This window comes from Mizuhopecten yessoensis, unplaced genomic scaffold, assembly GCF_002113885.1.
Source record: "Mizuhopecten yessoensis strain PY_sf001 unplaced genomic scaffold, ASM211388v2 scaffold1411, whole genome shotgun sequence".
NCBI classification, from domain to species: Eukaryota; Metazoa; Mollusca; class Bivalvia; order Pectinida; family Pectinidae; genus Mizuhopecten; species Mizuhopecten yessoensis.
This window is the reverse complement of record NW_018404033.1, coordinates 213,503-235,485: the sequence shown is the minus strand read 5'-3', so window position 1 is coordinate 235,485 and position 21,983 is coordinate 213,503. Positions and strand designations below refer to the sequence as shown.

The 21,983-nt window shown below is 40.7% G+C and overlaps 1 protein-coding gene across 1 annotated transcript in view; it reads right to left on the bottom strand.

Moving 5' to 3' along the window:
* The window catches only part of LOC110462016 (disks large homolog 5-like), a gene marked incomplete at its 3' end in the record, with an annotated part of 193,122 nt that overhangs the window by 6,507 nt on the left and 164,632 nt on the right, over positions 1-21,983 (bottom strand). Inside the window, exons 21-23 of the mRNA XM_021515790.1 lie at positions 17,234-17,335; positions 14,409-14,536; positions 4,544-4,653 (exon numbers count right to left, since the gene is read on the bottom strand). Coding sequence (XP_021371465.1) covers positions 4,544-4,653; positions 14,409-14,536; positions 17,234-17,335 — 340 coding nt within the window. The remainder of the gene's footprint in view (positions 1-4,543; positions 4,654-14,408; positions 14,537-17,233; positions 17,336-21,983) is intronic.

The following is a 21,983-nucleotide window of genomic DNA, read 5'->3' as shown; positions in this document are numbered from 1 at the left end:
GTAGCCCTTCATCCCAGCATGCTTCTGGCCAAATATCATCACCCTAGGCCTATCGGTTATTCAGAAGAAGTTGTTGAAAGGTTTTAAACATATTTGACCCCTGTGACCTTGAATATAAGTCAAGGTCATTTATTTGAACAAACTTTGTAGCCCTTCATCACAGCATGCTTCTGGCCAAATATCATCACCCTAGGCCTTATGGTTACTGAGAAGAAGTTGTTTAAAGTAAAATGTTGACGACGGACGGACGGACGACGGACGCCGCACCATGCCATAAGCTCACTTGACCCTTCGGGCCAGGTGAGCTAAAAATCAAGCCTGTACTGGATAGGAAATCAAAAGTTCTCTAATGATAGAATATGTCCAGATTTGAAATTAACCTGGTCAACTTCAAACATTAAACTGCTTGGTATTGTGTCTTCATTAAATCTTGATGATATGGAATGCATAAACTATGAAATTAAACTGCAACAGGTTAATAAACTTCTACGTTACTGGAGCTGTCGAGATCTTACTTTTATTGGGCGTATTACAATTATAAAACCCCTTATGATACCAAAATGTATACATCTGTTTACCTCGCTGCCAAACCCTTCCAAACTATATATAAACAGGTTGAATACAATTTTATTTGGTTTCATATGGAATTTTAAAACTGACAAGGTAAAGCGGGATACTATCATTGCCTATAAAGAAGATGGAGGTCTTAACATGATCATATTTCGTCTTATATTAAGTATCTGAAAGTAAAATGGATTAAAAAAATATTTGAGGATTCAAAAAGAGCATGGATAGCATTGTTAAATGAAGTTTTACCTTTTGAAGTTGACTTACTGTATGATATGGATGGTATAAAACTGAAAGAAGTCAGTAGGCATATTAGAAATCCTTTTTGGAGAGATATCCTCAATGTTTTGTCTGAGATCCAGAGTGAGCGGGATACCTTGTCAGAATATATACCTCAGTTAGGGATTAGTGAATTTTGTACCATTTGAAAAGATGAAGTTCTGTAGACAGTGGAAAACACAAGGTGGTCTTGATACAGTTGGGGATCTTTTCCATAATGGAATAATTAGAGATTTCAATCATTTGGAAACTATTCCTTCTTTAAATTTTATTCAGTACTATTCTATAGTAAACAAAATTGATAAGAACTGGAAGCAAACATACAGAAACAAAATAGAAAATAATGAAGTTGTAATACCGACTAGAAAGGAGGATATTGTCTGGCTCATGTTAACTTAGAAGGATTTAAAGTTTATCTATAGAAAATTTGTTGCAAATGTCATAATAATGCCCAAAAATAGCCAAGAAAAATGGAAATCAGTTTTTGAGATGGATGAGGATTTAAACTGGCAAGATATTTATATGAATGCATTTAACTGTACAATGGAAACAAAATTACAAACTTTCCAATACAAAATCAATCATAGGATTCTACCAACTAATAAAGTGTTAGTAAAAATGAAATTAATAACAAATCGATTATGTACATTCTGTAACAGAGAAACAGAAACATTGGAACACATCTTAACTCAATGCTATTATGTACAGAGATTATTGGATGATTTTAATGTTTGGTATACTGAGCATGATGATAGACAGCCATATATTGATTTTAAAGATATAGATATCCTTTTTGGAAATTCAAAGATTGGACTATTATTAAACCATTTTCTAATACTAATAAACATCATATATACTGTGCTGCATTAAAGACTCCATTCCAAATTTTGAAATGTGTAAGATTATTTTTGCACAAACAGTGAAAGTAGAGAAATTTATTGCGATGAAAAAAAATCAATCTCTATTACCTTTCCAAAATAAATGGGGTGCATTCGAACAATTTTTTAATAATAACAACCTTAATTAATTATTATTTTAAATATTACTTAGATTGCTTTTTTAAAGAAGTTCTCTCCCCTTATTAGTTTGAAATGTTTGCTACCCTCGCATGCTAATATGTGGTGTATCTGGTGCCTAGCTGGCCAATCAGGGGCTTTCCCTTCTCCCTGCCTCATCTGTGTCATGCCTCAGTACATTTACTAAGTTTTATATAGTAGCTTTGTATATATCAGGAATGAGAAAACTTCAAAATGTATGAATAAATAGATAAAATGAGTGAATGAGTGTGAACAAAGAAAGAATTGAATGTAAACATGGAATAAATGTAAAGGGAAGGATGTAATGAAAAGAAATGAATGAATGAATAAGTAAACAATTGAATGAATACTTAAACGACTGCATGAACGAATGAATGAATGAGAGCCCTCTTGCACGAGGACATTTTTTGTAAAGATATTGAATCCAGGGCCCCAACCCTGGCAGTATTCCAAAAATATTGTGGGGCAATAAAAAAAAACAAAAAAACAACAACACCCATTTGTACAATTTTGAATCCCTGCCTCCCATGAATGCTTCTGACCAAATATGATCGATATCCATGGCATAATTCTACAGAAGAAGTCGTTAATAGCAATAAAGCCAAATTGCCCCCTTTTGGACCCGCCCTTCAGCCCCCTGGGGGGTCAGCCCAACCTTTGTACAATTTTGAATCTCCACTACCGAGGGATGCTTCCAGTCAAATATGGTTGATATCCATCTCTTAGTTCCAGAGAAGTCGCTTAAATCAATATAGCGCAATTGACCCCTTTTGACCTCGTCACTCAGGTCCCTGGGGGGCCAGACCCACCGTTTATACAAAATTGGTTCCCCTTCACCCAAGGATGCTTCAGACAAAATATGGAACAAATCCTTTCATTACTACAGAAAAAGAAGGATTTTTAAAGAATTTGCTATGTGTTCCCTATTGGGCCCCGTCCCTCAGGCCACTCTGGGGCCAGACCCACTGTTTATACAAAATTGGTTCCCCTTCCCCCAAGGATGCTTCAGACCAATTATGGAACAAATCCTTTCATTCCTGCAGAAGAAGAAGGATTTTAAAGAATTTGCTATATTTCCCCTATTGGGCCCTGCCCCTCAGCCCCCAGGGGGGCCAGACCCACCATTTATTTAAAATTTGTTCCCCTTCCCCTAAGGATGCTTTTGACCAAATTTGGTCATAATCTGCTCAGTCGTTTATGACTAGTAGCGATATTTAGGAAAAGTTGACGCCGGACGCCGCGCCATGGCATAACCTGCCCGAATATTCCCAATGTTTCGAGATATGTTTTTTTTTAACCTGGGTTAACAAGGACATCCCTCTAGAATTTCTCTTTTTTTTTTTAATTACTCTTTTTTTTGCCTTTTATGTGATTTATTTACTTTTAAATGTTGATAGCTTTATCTGGCGCAAACCTTCCTAAAATCCTTTAAAATATCAATAAATCTTCAATTTTGGCTCTAACAAGGTAATTAGAGACTTCAGAATAACACAAATGATTCAATACTATGTTACATGCTATATAATTCATGTTTTAAATGTCTCACGAATTTCTCACAAATATTTCACTCGCAAACTTTGTCGACTCCATCTGTTGAAACTACCAGTCAATTATTATTATATGGTTCTATGCTTTTTGGTTCTTCTTCAGAAGTTGTTTGAAGTGTTTGACATATTTTTCCCTGTGACATTATAAGTAGGTCAAGGTCATTTTCCTTCTCGATCTTTGTTGGCTCTATCCCAAGAAGCTACCAGCCAAATCATATGAATCCATTCCTTTTGGTTCTTCAGAAAAATCCTTTGAAATGTGACCTTTAAAGTAGGTCGAGGTCATTTTCATTTGCAAACTTTTGTGAGCTCTATCCCAAGAAGCTATCAGCCAAAATTTAAGATTCTATACCTTTAAGTTCTTCGGAAGATGTCGTTTAATGCGCTTGATATATTTGACTTCTGTGACCTTAAAAGTAGGTCAAAGTAATCATCATTCTCAAACTTTGTCAGGCTCTTTCCAAGGAAGCCACCAGCCAAATATGAAGATTCTATACCATTTAGTTCTTCAGAAGAAGTTGTTTGAAAAGTTTGACTTATTTGACTGCTGTTGATGATGATGGTGGGCTAAAAATTAACCTGCTTTTAGGCTATTTCCCCTTTTCCCCCTAGCCACACCCTCCAATTGTTCAAAATTGAGCCCCCCTTGCTAAAGGATGCTCTACACAAAATTTGTTTAAAATGCCTCCAATAATATTGAATGAGAAGGATTTTAATCATTTATTACCATGTTCCTCCAATTGGGCCTCACCCCCTCTGATTTGGGAAAATTTGGTTCCCCTTGCCCTGGGAATCTCTGGACCAAATTTGGTGAAAATTCCCTTAATTAAATTAAAAGAGAGTAAATTAAGGTTTACCTTAAGTCCCCCTATTGGGCCTGCCCTTCTGTCCCCAGGATTTATCCAAAATTGAGTCCCCTTGCTTTGGACCAAATTTGGTTGTAATCCTTCAAACGGTACAGAAGAAGAAGGATTTTAAAGATTTACCTCAAATTCCCTTATTGGGTCCCGTCCTTCTGAACCTAAAGGGGCCACACCCTCCGTTCCAAACTAGTACCATTTTAAAGGAAAAGCTGACGGACAAGGTAAGCTAAAAATCAATTTGGTAACTTACCTGATCTGTTTAAATGATTTATGGCGGGCGAAGATGACAATGGGGTATATCTGTAGTCTATGGAGACGCTCTATAGCTGCTGGACTAGTGTTGAGCAGACAGTGAATGCTCTGCAGAAAATAAAATAAAAACATGTATTTTGATTCTGGTAATGTATTACTGGAAGCCACACTGAAAAGTAGTGTATGAATCAGAAATCAATTATCACAGAAATAAAACTGACTTCCTGTCATGCTGTAGTGTCTAGTATATATATTTATACTGAACTGACTTCCTGTCATGCTGTAGTGTCTAGTATATATATTTATACTGAACTGACTTCCTGTCTTGCTGTAGTGTCTAGTATATATTTATACTGAACTGACTTCCTGTCCTGTTGTAGTGTCTTGTATATAGATTTATACTAAACTGACTTCCTGTCATGTCTAGTATAGATTTATACTGAACTGACATCCTATCCTGTTGTAGTGTCTAGCATACAGATTTATACTAAACTGACTTCCTGTCATGCTGTAGTGTCTAGTATATATTAACTGTCCTGTTGTAGTGTCTAGTATATATTAACTGTCCTGTTGTAGTGTGTTGTATATAGATTTATACTAAATCGACTTCATGTCCTGTTGTAGTGTCTTGTTTATAGATTTATACTGAACTGACATCCTATCCTGTTGTAGTGTCTAGTATATAGATTTATACTGAACTGACTTCCTATCCTGTTGTAGTGTCTAACATACAGATTTATACTAAACTGACTTCCTGTTATGTTGTAGTGTCTAGTATATAGATTTATACTGAACTGACTTCCTGTCCTGTTGTAATGTCTAGTATATAGATTTATACTAAACTGACTTCCTGTCATGTCTAGTATAGATTTATACTGAACTAACTTCCTGTCATGTTTTAGTGACTAGTATATAGATTTATACTAAACTGACTTCCTGTTATGTTGTAGTGTTTAGTAGATAGATTTATACTGAACTGACTTCCTGTCCTGTTGTAGTGCCTAGTACATAGATTGATACTGAACTGACTTCCTGTCCTGTTGTAGTGTTTAGTATATAGATTTAACCTGAACTGACTTCCTGTCCTGCTGTAGTGTCTAGTATATAGATTTCAACTGAACTGACTTCCTGTCATGCTGTAGTTTCTAGTATATAGATTTATACTAAACTGACTTCCTGTCATGTCTGGTATAGATTTATACTGAACTAACTTCCTGTCCTGTTGTAGTGTCTAGTATATAGATTTATACTAAACTGACTTCCTGTCATGTCTGGTATAGATTAATACTGAACTAACTTCCTGTCCTGTTGTAGTGTCTAGTTTATAGATTTATACTGAACTGCCTTCCTGTCCTGTTGTAGTGTCTAATATATAGATTGATACTGAACTGACTTCCTGTCCTGTTGTAGTGTTTAGTATATAGATTTAACATGAACTGACTTCCTGTCCTGCTGTAGTGTCTAGTATATAGATTTATACTAAATCGACTTCATGTCCTGTTGTAGTGTCTTGTATAAAGATTTATACTGAACTGCCTTCCTGTCCTGTTGTAGTGTCTAGTATATAGATTTATACTGAACTGCCTTCCTGTCATGTTGTAGTGTCTAATATATAGATTTATACTAAACCAACTTCTTGTCCTGTTGTAGTGTCTAGTATATAGATTTATACTGAACTAACTTCCTGTCATGTTGAAGTGTCTAGTATATAGATTTATACTAAATCGACTTCCTGTCCTGTTGTAGTGTCTTGTATATAGATTTATACTGAACTGCCTTCCTGTCCTGTTGTAGTGTCTAGTATATAGATTTATAATGAACTGCCTTCCTGTCATGTTGTAGTGTCTAATATATAGATTTATACTTAACTGACTTCCTGTCATGCTGTAGTGTCTGGTATATATATTTATACTGAACTGACTTCCTGTCATGCTGTAGTGTCTAATATATATATTTATACTGAAATGACTTCCTGTCATGCTGTAGTGTCTAGTATATAGATTTATACTAAACTGACTCCCTGTCATACTAAAGTGTCTAGTATATAGATTGATACCAAACTGACTTCCTGTCCTGTTGTAGTGTTTAGTATATAGATTTATACTGAACTGACTTCCTGTCATGTTGTAGTGTCTAGTATTATACAGTTAAAGTATGGGGTCGAGGGATACAGCAAGTTTGGGTGCCCCGAGACCAGGTCTATTTCCCGAGGCGAAGCCGAGGGAAATAGGCATGGTCAAGGGACACCAGAAACTTGCTATATCCCTTAACCCCATACTTTAACCGTTTTATTATACCGATACACACTGGAGAGATAGTTTTAACTAGAAATTATTTGTAAACCATAAGCTGTATAGCTTCACGTCCCAACTACCTTGATCACAACAGCGCCAAAAATGCTTCCGAGTTCGGTAGCAAGCTCGGCCCACCTCGCGCGTCGCTTCCGAGTTCGGTAGCAAGCTCCGCCCACCTCGCGAGTCAGTGTCGAGTTCGTTAACAAGCTCTGCCCATCTCTCGCCTGATTGGCTCGGCGAAAACACCCGAGTGTAGGTGTGTTTTAGGTCCCAGACTAACACACAGGACTTAAACACAGTCAGGCAAAAGTGGGGATATATTCGATTTAACCAATTACTTTTATATAAAGTAAATAAAGTAGAGGTATAATAAATAGATTTATACTGAACTGACTTCCTGTCATACTAAAGTGTCTAGTATATAGATTGATACTAAGCTGACTTCCTGTCATGTTGTAGTGTATAGTATATAGATTTATACTGAACTGTCTTCCTGTCATGTTGTAGTGTCTAGTATTATGCAGTTAAAGTATGGGGTCGAGGGATATAGCAAGTTTTGGTGTCCCGAGACCAGGTCTATTTCCCGAGGCGAAGCCGAGGGAAATAGGCATGGTCAAGGGACACCAGAAACTTGCTATATCCCTTAACCCCATACTTTAACCGTTTTATTATACCGATACACACTGGAGAGATAGTTTTAACTAGAAATTATTTGTAAACCATAAGCTATAGATTTATACTGAACTGCCTTCCTGTCATGTTGTAGTGTCTAATATATAAATTTATACTGAACTGACTTCCTGTCTTGCTGTAGTGTCTAGTATATATTTATACTGAACTGACTTCCTGTCATACTAAAGTGTCTAGTATATAGATTCATACTAAACTGACTTCCTGTCATGTTGTAGTGCCTAGTATATAGATTTATACTGAACTGACTTCCTGTCATACTAAAGTGTCTAGTATATAGATTGATACTAAGCTGACTTCCTGTCATGTTGTAGTGTCTTGTATTATACAGTTAAAGTATGGGGTCGAGGGATATAGCAAGTTTTGGTGTCCCGAGACCAGGTCTATTTCCCGAGGCGAAGCCGAGGGAAATAGGCATGGTCAAGGGACACCAGAAACTTGCTATATCCCTTAACCCCATACTTTAACCGTTTTATTATACCGATACACACTGGAGAGATAGTTTTAACTAGAAATTATTTGTAAACCATAAGCTGTATAGCTTCACGTCCCAACTACCTTACCTGAACTGACTTCCTGTCATGCTGTAGTGTCTGGTATATATATTTATACTGAACTGACTTCCTGTCATGTTGTAGTGTCTAGTATATAGATTTATAGTGAACTGACTTCCTGTCTTGTTGTAGTGGCTTATTTGAGTTTTTTTGTGTAAAACCCATTTTTATGATAAAACTACTTACCACGTCCAATTATTATGCAAATGATCTCCACCTACCAGTTCTCTAACTCCCTAGGTAAAGAGTGTCTAGTATATAGATTTATACTGAACTGACTTCCTGTCTTGTTGTAGTGTCTTATTTGAGTTTTTTTGTGTAAAACCCATTTTTATGATAAAACTACTTACCACGTCCAATTATTATGCAAATGATCTCCAACTACCAGTTCTCTAACTCCCTAGGTAAAGTTTAAAAAGCCCCGCGCATATACGAAACTACTTCCTGTCCAAACCAGACATATGGGTGTAGGATGCGCGCGCACCTCCAACTTCCTCTATTCGAAACACAAACAAAACACCTTAAAGCAAAAAGCCTAAAGGAGCCGGAGCAGCCAGGGAGGAGGTTGAGACTCATAATGGACGCGGTTTGAGTTTTATCATAAAATGAGTTTTACATAAAAAAACTCAATTTTATATCAAAAACAATACTTACCACGTCCAATTATTATGCAAATTCGTCTTACCTAGTGGTAACTCCAATCCGGCAGGACCATGGCTAATCCAGGAGGGTGGTACACTGGTCACAGTCAATTGAAACCTTAATACCGAGGAAAAGCTCTCACATAGAGCATCCGTAACTAAAAGACAGAAAGATCATTGCCAAGCAAAGATTTTCTGTCGCCATGCTAACGCATAAAAATCTAAAAACAGAGAACACTCTACTCTGAGGTGGGTGGGCAAGCCACTGACTGGGCAACAACCACCGTACCCAAAGAGAAAAGTTTGCCTGAGAAGGACGACAGTGATCTCAGGTAGAACTCTGTAAAGGTAGTGTGTCCTCGCCAAAAGGCTGAGGACATAACCTCTGAAAAGGGAGAGCCATTGAGAAGGGCCCAAGACGCTGCCAGAGCCCTAACCTCATGGGCCCCAACCTTGAATAGCCTTCTGACATCATCAGAAGACGACTCATAAGCCAGCCTAATAACCTGGCAAATCCATCAGGAGATGGATTGTGCCGAAATACTGGACTGGGCAGAAAAAGGTTCTGGAGAAAACCCTGAACTTGATTCTTGGCGAGGAAAGAAGGTTCCGTCCTGATAGTCACGGAGGAGTAGTTCCTGCCGAAACGTAAACAGGAGGAATGCGCTGATAAGGCATGAACCTCGCTACGCCTTCTCCCTGAGGCAAGGGTGACAAGAAACACAGTCTTGAAAGACAAGAATTTCAAGGAAGCTTGACTCAAAGGCTCGTAAGGAGCACCCAAAAGGGACTTCAGAACCAAAGCTAAATCCCATTAAGGAGTTAGACGCCTAACTCTAGGTCTCTTAATGGTAAAGCCTCTGATAAGGGCGGACAAAGAGGAGGAAGATCCTACCTGGTCGCCCTGCATAAGATAAGATACCAGCTATAGCCGACCGATAGCCGGTAATAGTACCAGGAGCTATTTTCTGACTGCGAAACAAATGCAGTAAAAAATCTGCAATTAGGGGAACAGAGGCCTTGAGTGAATTAACCTGCCTCTGACCACACCAATCGCAGAAGATGCTCCACCTAGACTGGTAGACTGCTGCGGAAGAAGACCTGATGGAATTAGCGATACAGTCTGACATCATTCCAGAAAATCCCTTCTGCGCGAGACCACCGGAGATAGCCTCCACGCGTGAAGGTGAAGTATAGCCGGGCAGGAGTGCATGATTCTGGACCTCGGCTGTCGTAACAGGTTCCACCTGGGTGGGAGGACCAGAGGCTCTTCCACCAGAAACGACAAAAGCTGAGGGAACCCTGGTTGCCTCGGCCACAAGGGAGCCACCAGAATTAGGGAGCAAGGCTGCTCCTGGTACTTCTGGAGGAGCTTGGCGACCAAGTTGAAGGGGGGAAAGGCGTAAGCATGCAACCCCTTTCAGTCCAGAGACAGAGCATCTACTACTCCTCAGGCTGCTGGATCTGGAACGAGAGACACAAACGTCGGCAACTGATGGTTCAAGGCTGTGGCAAGTAGGTCTACATGAGGCCTGTCCCAAACCAGATATATTGCTCGAAATATGGATGAATCGAGCTGCCACTCCATCAGAACCGGCTGAAGACGTCTTGACAGGGTGCCTGCCCGGAAGGTGCTTGACCTGAATGGTTAGGCATAACTCCTGGCAAAGTAGCAAAATGTGAATGGCCAGGGCACACAGGACGTGAGACCTAGTGCCCCTTTGCTTCTGCAGATAAGCTACAACAGTTGCGTCGTCTGTTGCCACGCAAATCACCTGGTCTTGCAGATAAGACCTGAGGTCCTGGATGGCCAACAACACTGCCCTCATCTCAAGCACATTAATGTGCTCGGAAAGATAATCCTCTGTCCACGAACCTGAGCGAGCCTGCCTGTTCAGGTACGGCCCCCAACCTGTTTTGGACGCATCAGTATACAGGGTCATGGTGGATGAGCTCCTGTGAAAGGACACCCCCTTCAGGACATTGTTCCGAATTGTCCACCATTGGGCAAGTTCCTAGACCGACTGACTGAGAGGAATGAAAGCCTCCCAATCCCGCGACGCTGGAACCCAATGGCTGAGAAGAAACATCTGCAGAGGTCTGATGTGCAGTCTGCCGAGAGGAACTAAATCTGCTAGCGAGTTGAGAAACCCCAGCAGAAGGGGTACCAACGAACCTGTACTGCAGAACTACTGTATAAAAGGGCTATACCCCTGGCTACTTTGAACCGGTAGCCTAGGAACACAAAGTCCCGGGAGGGAGACAGTTCTGACTCGGAGTGGATGAACCCGACCTTGAGAAAAAAACAGTCAAGTATCCTGCACCAGGGACTCCCTCAGTGAATGAAGCATGAGAGAGTCGTCGAAGTAAATATGGATGTTGATACTCTGCTGGTGCAGGAAACCTACCACAACCTGCAGTAGTTTTGTAAAAACCATTGGGGCTGTGGTAAGGCCAAAAGGCATAGTCCCCCGGAACTGGAATATCTTGCCCTCGCATGAGAAGCGATGATACTTCCTGTCCGACATCCTGATGGGAATGTGGAAGTAGGCATCCTTCAAGTCTATTGAAGTAGCCCACATTCCCTTTCTGACTGAGGCAAAAATGTCTCTCGGGGTCTCTATCTGAAAGTGGGGAGAGTCCACGAACCGATTGAAAGCACTTGGGTCTATAATTGGGCACCAAGCTCCCGACTTCTTCTTCACCAGAAAAATTCGGGAATAGAAGCCTGGAAATTACCGGCGCCATGGGAGCTCCTCGACTGCACCCTTCTCGACTAGAGTAGCAATATCCCGTCTGACAGCTAGACCCTTCTCTAGATCCACCGGGAGTGGAAAAAAGATTGGCTCTGCTGTGAGCGGAGGTTCCCGTAACAACGGGATGCTCAATCCTTCCGCAACTATTGACAATGCCCAACTGTCCTGAGTAATCTCCTTCCATTGAGGAAGGAAAGCAGACAATCAACCTCCTACTGGAAGGTCCGGTTGAGGAAGGCCAAGACCTTCCCAAAACATCTATGGGGCTGTCTACGACCGTTATGAAATCGGGTAAATGAAACCTCTGATCTACTTGCCCGGACTGAAACAGAAGAGTTGTGGAAGGAGGGGAGAAGTCAGGAATACTGTTTCTAACCCCAGAGGGTTTGGCACTCTGCTTGCCCTTTCCCTTGGCCTTAAAGGTAGACTTAGCCTTAGCCGCAGACTGAGTCTGGCGAGGCCTCAACTTAGCCTTCGTCTTGGCCTGGCCCGAACCCCAAGGGGTTCCAGCCTTACCAGCAGCCGACACTTTTGAAACCAAAAGAGTCGAAGCTACTGGGTCCTACTTAACTTCCTTCTGAATAGAAGGAAGGGCACCCCCGAAGAGCCAAGGACCCTCGAAGGGAGAAAACAATGGGCTTACCTTTAAGCACAGATGCTCGCCTGGTAAGATCCAAATTGGCCAGCAGTGTATACTGCAAAGCTGCAGAGGCCTTCAGACAGTTGTGCAAGGATGAGGTCACCCTATCCTGCACAGCTCGTCTGTCACTCTCATCAACCTCTGACTCCCCTATGGGCACTTCCGATAAACGGAAAAGGGTCACCGTCAGGAATCAAAATATGAGAGTACCTGGAGAGAAAGCCGCAGTATTTGTTTCGTGTTTGTGGTGTTCCTTGGCAGAGAACACCACCTGGTCAGTCGCTGGTCCTGTCCATTGCCGAAGCTAACGAGTTTCCAGCTTAGCTGGTTGACTATCAAGTTTGGTGTTGTGAATGCCGTAGTCTGAGGACCTAACCTCAGACAAATCTGCCAAATTCAACCAGATGCACGAGAGAACGAAGCATCTCTGCCATCCTAGCATGGGCGACAGCCAAAGCCGAGGAAACAACAGAACCCTCAGACACAGACTGAAAACTCAGTCATCACACTTCCAGGTGACAGGCTGAGGACGTCATCGTCCCTGTCCACCTTCTCCATTTCAGTACCCCTCCTGGAAGTAGTCACTGAAGTATCTACTGTTAAGGGCAAGGTAGAGTTCTGGAGACTCTCTGAGAAAGTCCTCTTACGATCTCTCTTAGGCTCCGAAGGGCCAATATGAGACTCTGAAGACCTACGAGAGGCGGGGATATTGGTCTTGGAGTGAGATGTCCTAAAAGCCCTAATAGGTCTTTTAAACACAACTTCCTCCCCAGCCCAAGGTGGGTAGGAGCTGAGCATTCAGCGAGCCCCCAACCTGCTGAGGTGAGACCGGTCCCCAACCCTGATTAAATCCCGGAGGATTTGTACCCAAATCCTTGAGGAAATTGGGCCCTAGGATCATAAGGAAAGGAGTGACCCCAGTACTGACCAAACTGACCGGTAGGTACATGGGAAGGAACACCCTGACCAAAAGGAAAAGGTGAACCGCCACTCCCTCCCGGAGCTAAACCAGAAATGAAAGGCCTAGGGCCAGACAAATGACCAGTTTGCTGCTGGAAAGCACCAAAACCATGATGCATAGTACCCGAATCATGAGCCCCAAATGACTCATACCCAAGACCACGGGGTGTCGTCCGACTCTTGTCAGACTTGTCACCTTCTCCATTACCCATGGGCGCGGCCCACGGGTTCTGTATGGTGCAAGCTGGCACGGAATCGACCATGACAGGGTTGATACCGGATACCTGACCAGGAAAGAGAAGGGACCGTGAAGAGTCATGAGAGGTGGCAGTGCTGCTACACTCTGTGGGGCCCAGATAATTCAAAGAATTACCACTCCCCATCACAGCAGAGGACCCAAAAGAATCCTCATTCATTACTCTATCCCCACCAACAGATGCTCCAGGACTGACTAAAAAGTGAGAGACTGGGGGAGGGTCCACCCTTTCCAGAGATGAACTTACACCAATGGAAGGGGGGCCAACCTCCCTGGCAACAGGATAGCCAACACATGTGCTGTATAAACTAGAGCCAGCCAAGGGCTGGATAGTCTTGGGACCCGGCAGGGCCTCTGCCAACGAGGTACCTGCCGAAGGACTCTCCGTGGGGTCGCCGGTACTACCGGAGGAGGACCTAGCCTTGTCCTTCCTTTTACCCCGTTTGTCAGACTTGGAGGAGTCCTTCATGGTTCACAAACAACAAGATAAACAAATAATTCAGCCTTTGTTTGTAAAATAAAATAATTTTAATTCACAAAAATCACTGTAAACAAAAACGAAAGTGAAAGTAAACACTCACGAAAACGAACGGGGACCAAAACACGTGGCAATGGTACCGACGTTTTACAACGAAATACGGTGAAAAAAAGGCAAAAAGGATATATAAACAATAGCAGGGAAACTGGTATAATAAATGAAGAATGAAAACAAACAATGACACAGGTAACAGCCCTCTGAAAACTTGAACGAACTCCATGGTAAAAAAAACGGCCTTAAGCTTCTTCGAGTTGAAGGAAAGAGGAAGTTGGAGGTGCGCACGCATCCTACACCCGTATGTCCGGTTTGGACAGGAAGTAGTTTCGTATTTGCGTGGGGCCTTTGAAACTTTACCTTGGGAGTTAAACTGGTAGTTGGAGATCATTTGGATAATAATTGGATGTGGTAAGTATTGTTTTTGATATGAAAATATAGATTTATACTGAACTTACTTCCTGTCATGCTGTAGTGTTTAGTATATAGATTTATACTAAACTGACTTTCTGTCATGCTGTAGTGTCTAGATATTTTTACCTGATCACAGATTTCTCTGATAGAAGACACACGGATACATTCGTAGTGGTCATCCTGTTGCCAGTAGTCTATGTAGGTACTGTCAGCAAGTCCTTGTTCCATTGCTTTGGCTGATGTCTGCATGACAACTGTACAAATAATTTATAGGTTGAAATGTAATAGAAACAAACATGCAGGCAGTCTGTACATATCCCCTCATTATTTACAACAGGTCAGCAGTCTGTATAGATATCCCCTCATTATTTACAACAGGACAGCAGCTGTACATATCCCCTCATTATTTACAACAGGTCAGCGGTCTGTATAGATATCCCCTCATTATTTACAACAGGTCAGCAGGCTGTACATATCCCCTCATTATTTACAACAGGTCAGAAGTCTGTATAGATATCCCCTCATTATTTACAACAGGTCAGCAGTCTGTACATATCCCGTCATTATTTACAACAGGTCAGCAGTCTGTACATATCCACTCATTATTTACAACAGGTCAGCAGTCTGTATATATCCCCTCATTATTTACAACAGGTCAGCAGCTGTACATATCCCCTCATTATTTACAACAGGTCAGCAGGCTGTACATATCCCCTCATTATTTACAACAGGTCAGCGGTCTGTATAGATATCCCCTCATTATTTACAACAGGTCAGCATCTGTACATATCCCCTCATTATTTACAACAGGTCAGCAGTCTGTATAGATATCCCCTCATTATTTACAAACAGACCGGGCAGTCTGGATATATCCCCTCATTATTTACAACAGGACAGCAGCTGTACATATCCCCTCATTATTTACAACAGGTCAGAAGTCTGTATAGATATCCCCTCATTATTTACAACAGGTCAGCAGCTGTACATATCCCCTCATTATTTACAACAGGTCAGCAATCTGTATATATCCCCTCATTATTTACAACAGGTTAGCAGTCTGTACATATCCCCTCATTATTTACACCAGGTCAGCAGTCTGTACATATCTCCTCATTATTTACAACAGGTCTATTTTCAGTAGGTGACCTTGATCTTAGAAACCTTTTAAACCTCTTTTGCACATCTACATATCACAGTGTTTTACCATGTCAAATTTCTGACAGAAAGCCCTGATTATGGAGCAGGATCTAGACTTATTGTTTTATTCACCTATTGTTTTATTCTATGGAAATCTTACAAAGGACAATATATTTTACATTTTAAAGTTTGACTAGCAACCGATAATGTCTGTAAGAGAATGATGATATTGATCCAATCTGAAATATGTACCATTACAAGAGGCCAAATGGGCCTGCATCGCTCACCTGGTATTAATCTCACAATTGTAACCTTAAAATACATTTGACCCCTGTAACTTTGAAAGTCCAATATGGACATTTAAAGTTGAACAAACTTCATAGCCCTTGGACCATGGACCTTTTGGTTATACAGAAGAAGTTGTTTAAAGGTTATCAAGACAATTGACCTCTGTGACCTTGAGTATGGACGAAGGTCATTTGTTTGAACAAACTTTGAAGCCCTTCATGTCAACATCCTTCTGGCCAAATATCATCATCCTGGACATTTTGGTTATACAGAAGAATCTGTTTAAAGTTTGTTAAGACAATTGACCCCTTTGACCTTGAATATGAGTGAAGGTCATTTGTTTGAACAAACTTGGTAGCCCTTTATCCAAGCATGCTACTGGCCAAATATCAACACCCTAGACATTTTAATTATTAGAAATAGTTTAAAAGTTTCAGCATATTTAATCCCTGTGACCTTGAATATAGGTGAAGGTCATTCATTTAAACAAACTTGGTAGCCCTTTATCCCAGCATGATATTGGCCAAATATCATCATCCTGGGGCTTCTGCTTATTCAGAAGAAGTTGTTTAAAAGTTTCAATATATTTGACACCTGTGACCTTGAATATAGACGAAGGTCATTCATTTAAACAAACTTGGTATTCCTTCATCCCAGCATGCTACTGGCCAAATACCAACACCCTAGGCTTCTTGGTTATTTAGGAGAAGTTATTTAAAGATTACAAGACATTTGACCCGTGACCTTGAATATAGGCGAATGTCATTCATTTGAACAAACTTGGTAGCCTTTCATCCCAGCATGCTACAGGCCCAATATCAGTACCCCTGGCCTATTGGTTATGGAGAAGAAGTCGTTTGAAGATTTAAACACATTTGACCTCTGTGACCTTGAAAGTGGGTCAAGGTCATTCATTTGAACAAACTTGGTAGTCCTTCATCCCAGCATGCTACAGGCCCAATATCAGTACCCTGGGCCTTTTGGTTATTGAGAAGAAGTTGTTTGAAGATTTTATGACATTTGACCCCTGTCACCTTGAAAGTGGGTCAAGGTCATTCATTTGGACAAACTTGGTAGCCCTTCATCCTAGCATGCTACAGGCCCAATATCAGTACCCTGGGGCTTTTGGTTATTAAGAAGTCGTTTGAAGATTTTAAGACATTTGACCCCTGTGATCTTGAAAGTGAATCAAGGTCATTCATTTGAACAAACTTGATAGCCCTTCATCCCAGCATGCTACAGGCCCAATATCAGTACCCCTGGGCTTTTGGTTATAGAAAAGAAGCCGTTAGAAGATTTAAACACATTTGACCTCTGTGACCTTGAAAGTGGATCAAGGTCATTCATTTGAACAAACTTGGAAGCCCTTTATCCCAGCATGCTAGCGGCAAAATATCATTAGCCTGGGCCTCTTGGTTATTGAGAAGAAGTTGTTTAAGTAAAAAATTGACGACGGACGCCCCACCATGCCAGGTGAGCTAAAAACTTATGCAATTTGCACTGCTATAACAACTGGTGAGACTTACTTGGTCGGCAGGCCTTATATTTGTCACTGGATGCCGAGGCAATCTTGTTGATGAGAGGTTCAGCCAGAGGAGCCAGTAATATCACAGGTCTTGTCATTTTATCTGTTCGAGAAATACGTCAATAGAAATATAACACCTCTAAATAACAATCAACACACAAATTTATCCCACTTAAGGAGGCTCCACCCTTTCGCAATTAGCCAGCAGAACTCAATGAAAGTTTCACATAATGGTTATGTCACTAAGTAGAGATGATTTTATGACAATCTAAGCATTCCGATAAACTGGGGATTTTTTTGTAAAAAATACAGAAAATTGAATTCAACACTTTCACATTTTTTGAGCGTGTGGCATTGTTCAAAACTATTACAACAATAAAATAATGAAAAGAAACATTGCTCATCAACCCTCAACATGTTACAAAATGCGTTTTTTATTGAAATTGTATGGATAAAAGTTACTAAATACAAGCTAAAAGCAAACAGGACACATAGTTTCATACAAAAAGAGTGAAAAATTGAACCAAATACACAGTCTTTATAATTCATTTATTTTACATTTTATAACAATTTTGATCCTGACGAGAGTTGTCTACCTTGAAAAAAATCGGAACTTTTTGCAGAGGGATAGAATTTATACAATGACACTTAATTTCTTTGCTTTACCATAAACGACTGAAATAAATTAAATTAAATCCATTTGGGGCCCCACCCTGGCCCCAGGGGTTGGGGTAGGAATCCCAATTTTATAATTTTGTAGCCTCATCTACCAAGGATGATTCTGACCAAGTTTGAAAAAAATCCATCCACTGGTTCTTGAGAAGAAGTTGAAAATGTAAAAAGTTTACACACAACGAACGACGACGGACGGAAAGTGATTAGAATAGGTCACTTGAGCAAAGCTCAGGTGACCTAAAAAAATAGTTTTAAGCTGAAACTGTTTTTTCATTTGTTAACGGCGAACCAAAACCGGTTCGGAAACCGTTGCAGTTTTGTAACTGGTTTCCATATCAATGATGGCATCGACAGAAAGCATGATGGTAGAATGTAGCGAACGCAGAGGAATTTGTCAAGACTGATTAAATGGCCATCTCTTCTGCGCAGACATTTCTATTATAACTAAATGAATAAATTTATAGAATTCTATGGATTTGTTTAAGTTGACATATTGCACAAGAGGCCCAGAGGGCCTGTATCGCTCACCTGAAAATGTTAGAAAAATTGAAGTTGAAATAGCCAGATGTTGCTGTACATGGTTAGTCAGGGGTTATATTTATATGCAATTGGACAGAATCCTGTCATCCCTACAGAAAAAGAAGAATTAGTTCCCCTTCACCCAAGGATGCTTTAGGCCAAAAATGGAAATAATCCTCCCACAGAAGAAGATTTTTAAATAATTTGCAAAATTATCCCTATTGGGCCCCACCCCTCTGGCCCCAGCGGGGTCAGACCAACCATTCATACAAAATCGGTTAACCTTCCCAATAGGATGCTACTGTTCAAATTTGGTAAAAATACCTTCATCCCAATGGAAGAAAAAGGATATTAAAGCTATTCCTCTATATCCCTTATTGGGCCCGCCTCTCTGCCCCCAGGGGGGTGAGGCCCACCATTTATACAATATTAGTTCCCCTTCAGCGAAGAGTGCTTTATACCTTTGAACAAAATCCTGTCATTCCTACAGCAGAAGAAGGATTTTGATGAATTTGCTTTGTTTCCCCTATTGGTCCCACCCTTCTGCTCCCAGAGGTGCCTCACTTACTGTTTATACAAAATTGAGACCCTATTGCCCAAGAAGCTCCAGACATTTTGGGATGAAATCCTTTAATCCCTATGGTAGAAGAAGGACTTTTAAGCTTTAACCTCTATTTCTCCTATTCGGCCCGATCCTCTTTCCCTACAGTGGCAGAAGGATTTTAAAGGTTTTATCTCTATTTCCCCTACTTCACCCTGACCCTCTGCCTCCAGGGGGGCCACATCCATCGTTTATAAAAATTGAGTCCCCTTGCCCAAGGATGCTCCAGACTAAATAAGGATAAAATCCCTTAATGCCTAGAGTAGCAGAAAGATTTTAAAGGTTTTATATCTATTTCCCCTACTTGACCCTGACCCTCTGCCTCTAGGGGGGGGGGGGGGGGCACATCCATTCTTTATACAAATTTAGTCCCCTTGGCCCAAGGATGCTCCAGATTAAATAAGGATAAAATCCCTTAATGCCTACATTAGCAGAAGGATTTTAAAGGTTTTATCTCTATTTCCCCTACTTGGCCCTGACCCTCTGCCTCCAGGGGGACCACACCCACCGTTTATACAATATTGAGTCCCCTTGGCCCAGGGATGCTCAAGGCTAAATTAGGAGAAAATCCCTTAATCCCTACGGTAGAAGAAGGATTTTAATGGTTTTACCTCTATTTCCCCTATTCAGCCCAGTCCCTCTGCCCCCCTGGAGGGCCACACCCTCTGTTTATACAAAATTGAGTCCCCTTGGCCAAAGGATGCTCCAGGCTAAATAAGGATACAATCCCTTAATGCCTACAGTAGCAGAAGGATTTTAAAGGTTTTACCTCTATTTTCCCTATTTGGCACTGCCCCTCTGCCTCCAGGGGGGCCACACCCACCATTCATACAAAATTGAGTCCCCTTGGCCCAAGGATGCTCCAGACTAAATTGGGATAAAATCCCTTAATGCCTACGATAGAAGAAGGATTTGAAAGGTTTAACCTCTATTTTCCCTATTTGGCCCCGCCTTTCTGCACCCAGGGGGGCCACACCAAACGTTTATACAAAATTGAGTCCCCTTGGCCCAAGGATGCTCCAGACTAAATTGGGATAAAATCCCTTAATGCCTACGATAGAAGAAGGATTTTAAAGGTTTAACCTCTATTTTCCCTATTTGGCCCTGCCTTCTGCACCCAGGGGGGGGGCTGCATTCTGCACCCAGGGGGGGGGCCACACCCACCGTTTATACAAAATTGAGAAAAGTTGACAAGACGGACGACAGACGCTGCAGTATGGCATAAGCTCACCATGGTCCTTCGCTCACCTGGTATTAATCTCACACTTGTTATCTTAAAAGTGGACTAAAATGCAGCTACAGGCAGAATATCAGTGTTTGATTCATAAGAAAATATAAAAAGATTTAAACATATGACGCATGTGACCTTGAATGTCGAACAAGGACATTAGGTTGAAAGTGGGTCAAGGTCATTCATTTGAACAAACTTGGTAGTCCTTCATCGCATCATGCTACAGGCCCGATTTCAGTACCCTGGGCCGTTTGGTTATTGAGTAGAAGTGGTTTGAAGATTTTACGACATTTGACCCCTGTGACCTTGAAAGTATGTCAAGGTCATTTTCATTTTTAAACTTTGTTGGGCTCCATCCCAGGAAGCCACCAGCCAAATATGAAGATTCTATACCTCTAAGTTCTTCAGAAGAAGTCGTTTGAAGAGTTTGACACATTTGACCCCTGTGACCTTGAAAGTAGGTCAAGGTAATTTTCATTCTCAAACTTTGTTGGGCTCTATCTCATGAAGCCAACAGCCAAACATGAAAGTTCTATACCTTTTCGTTCTTCAGAAGAAGACGTTTAAAGTGTTTGACATAATTGACAGCTGTGACCTTGAAAGTAAGTCAAGGTCATTTTCATTCTCAAAGTTTGTCGGGCTCTATCCCAGGAAGCCATCACCAAAATATCATGACTCTAGGCCTGTCCATTCATCAGAAGACGTCGTTAAAAGGAAAAGTTGACAGAGGACGACGGATGACGGGCCATGGCATAAGCTCACTAGCCCTTCGGGCAGGTGAGCTAATAACAGAATGTGCAGTTTTGAAAAAATTGTTTCGATAATTAATTTGACAATCAAAGATCATACTTGAAATACCCACCAAGGTGTACTCAAGTAGTCTTTCTTTCTTCAAACACTGAATCGAAATAAATGCATGGAAACATGTGACGGCTACTTCCGGCAGGTGAAATTTGTTGAAAAAATATTTCTTATTTTTTTTAAATACAGTTTTCTTTTGCTAGTTTCTGTTTCCATCAGTAAATTTTAAACATGTCTATGACAGTCATTTTAACAATTTTCTACCGGTATGAGTATGTAATCGCGGCTGCTTCTTAAGTGTGCCGAAACCGATAACATGAGGATACCATCCGTGTCATCGTCATTATTGAGACACATTTGAGGTATTAGTGCTGAATACATTTGTTTTGAAGCCATTTTTTTAATGTTAAACCAGATATTTGTTTTTACAGTAGTAAAACCAAAACCAGTTTTGTTAACCAAAGCCAAATCAGATCTAAACCGAAACTGTAACATTGACTTGTTTTACAGTGTAACATTGACTTGTTTTACAGTGTAACATTTATTTGTTTTATAGTGCAACATTGATTTGTTTCACAGTGTAACATTGACTAGTTTTACAGTGTTACATTGATTTGTTTTATAGAGTAACATTGATTTGTTCTACAGTGTAACATTGACTAGTTTTACAGTGTAACATTGACTAGGTTTACAGTGTAACATTTATTTGTTTTACAGTGTAACATTGATTTGTTTTATAGTGTAACATTGACTAGTTTTACAGTGTAACATTGATTTGTTTTATGGTGTAACATTGATTTGTTTTACAGTGTAACATTGACTTGTTTTACAGTGACGTAACATTGATTTGTTTTACAGTGTAACATTGATTTGTTTTACAGTGTAACATTGATTTGTTTTACAGTGTAACATTGATTTGTTTTA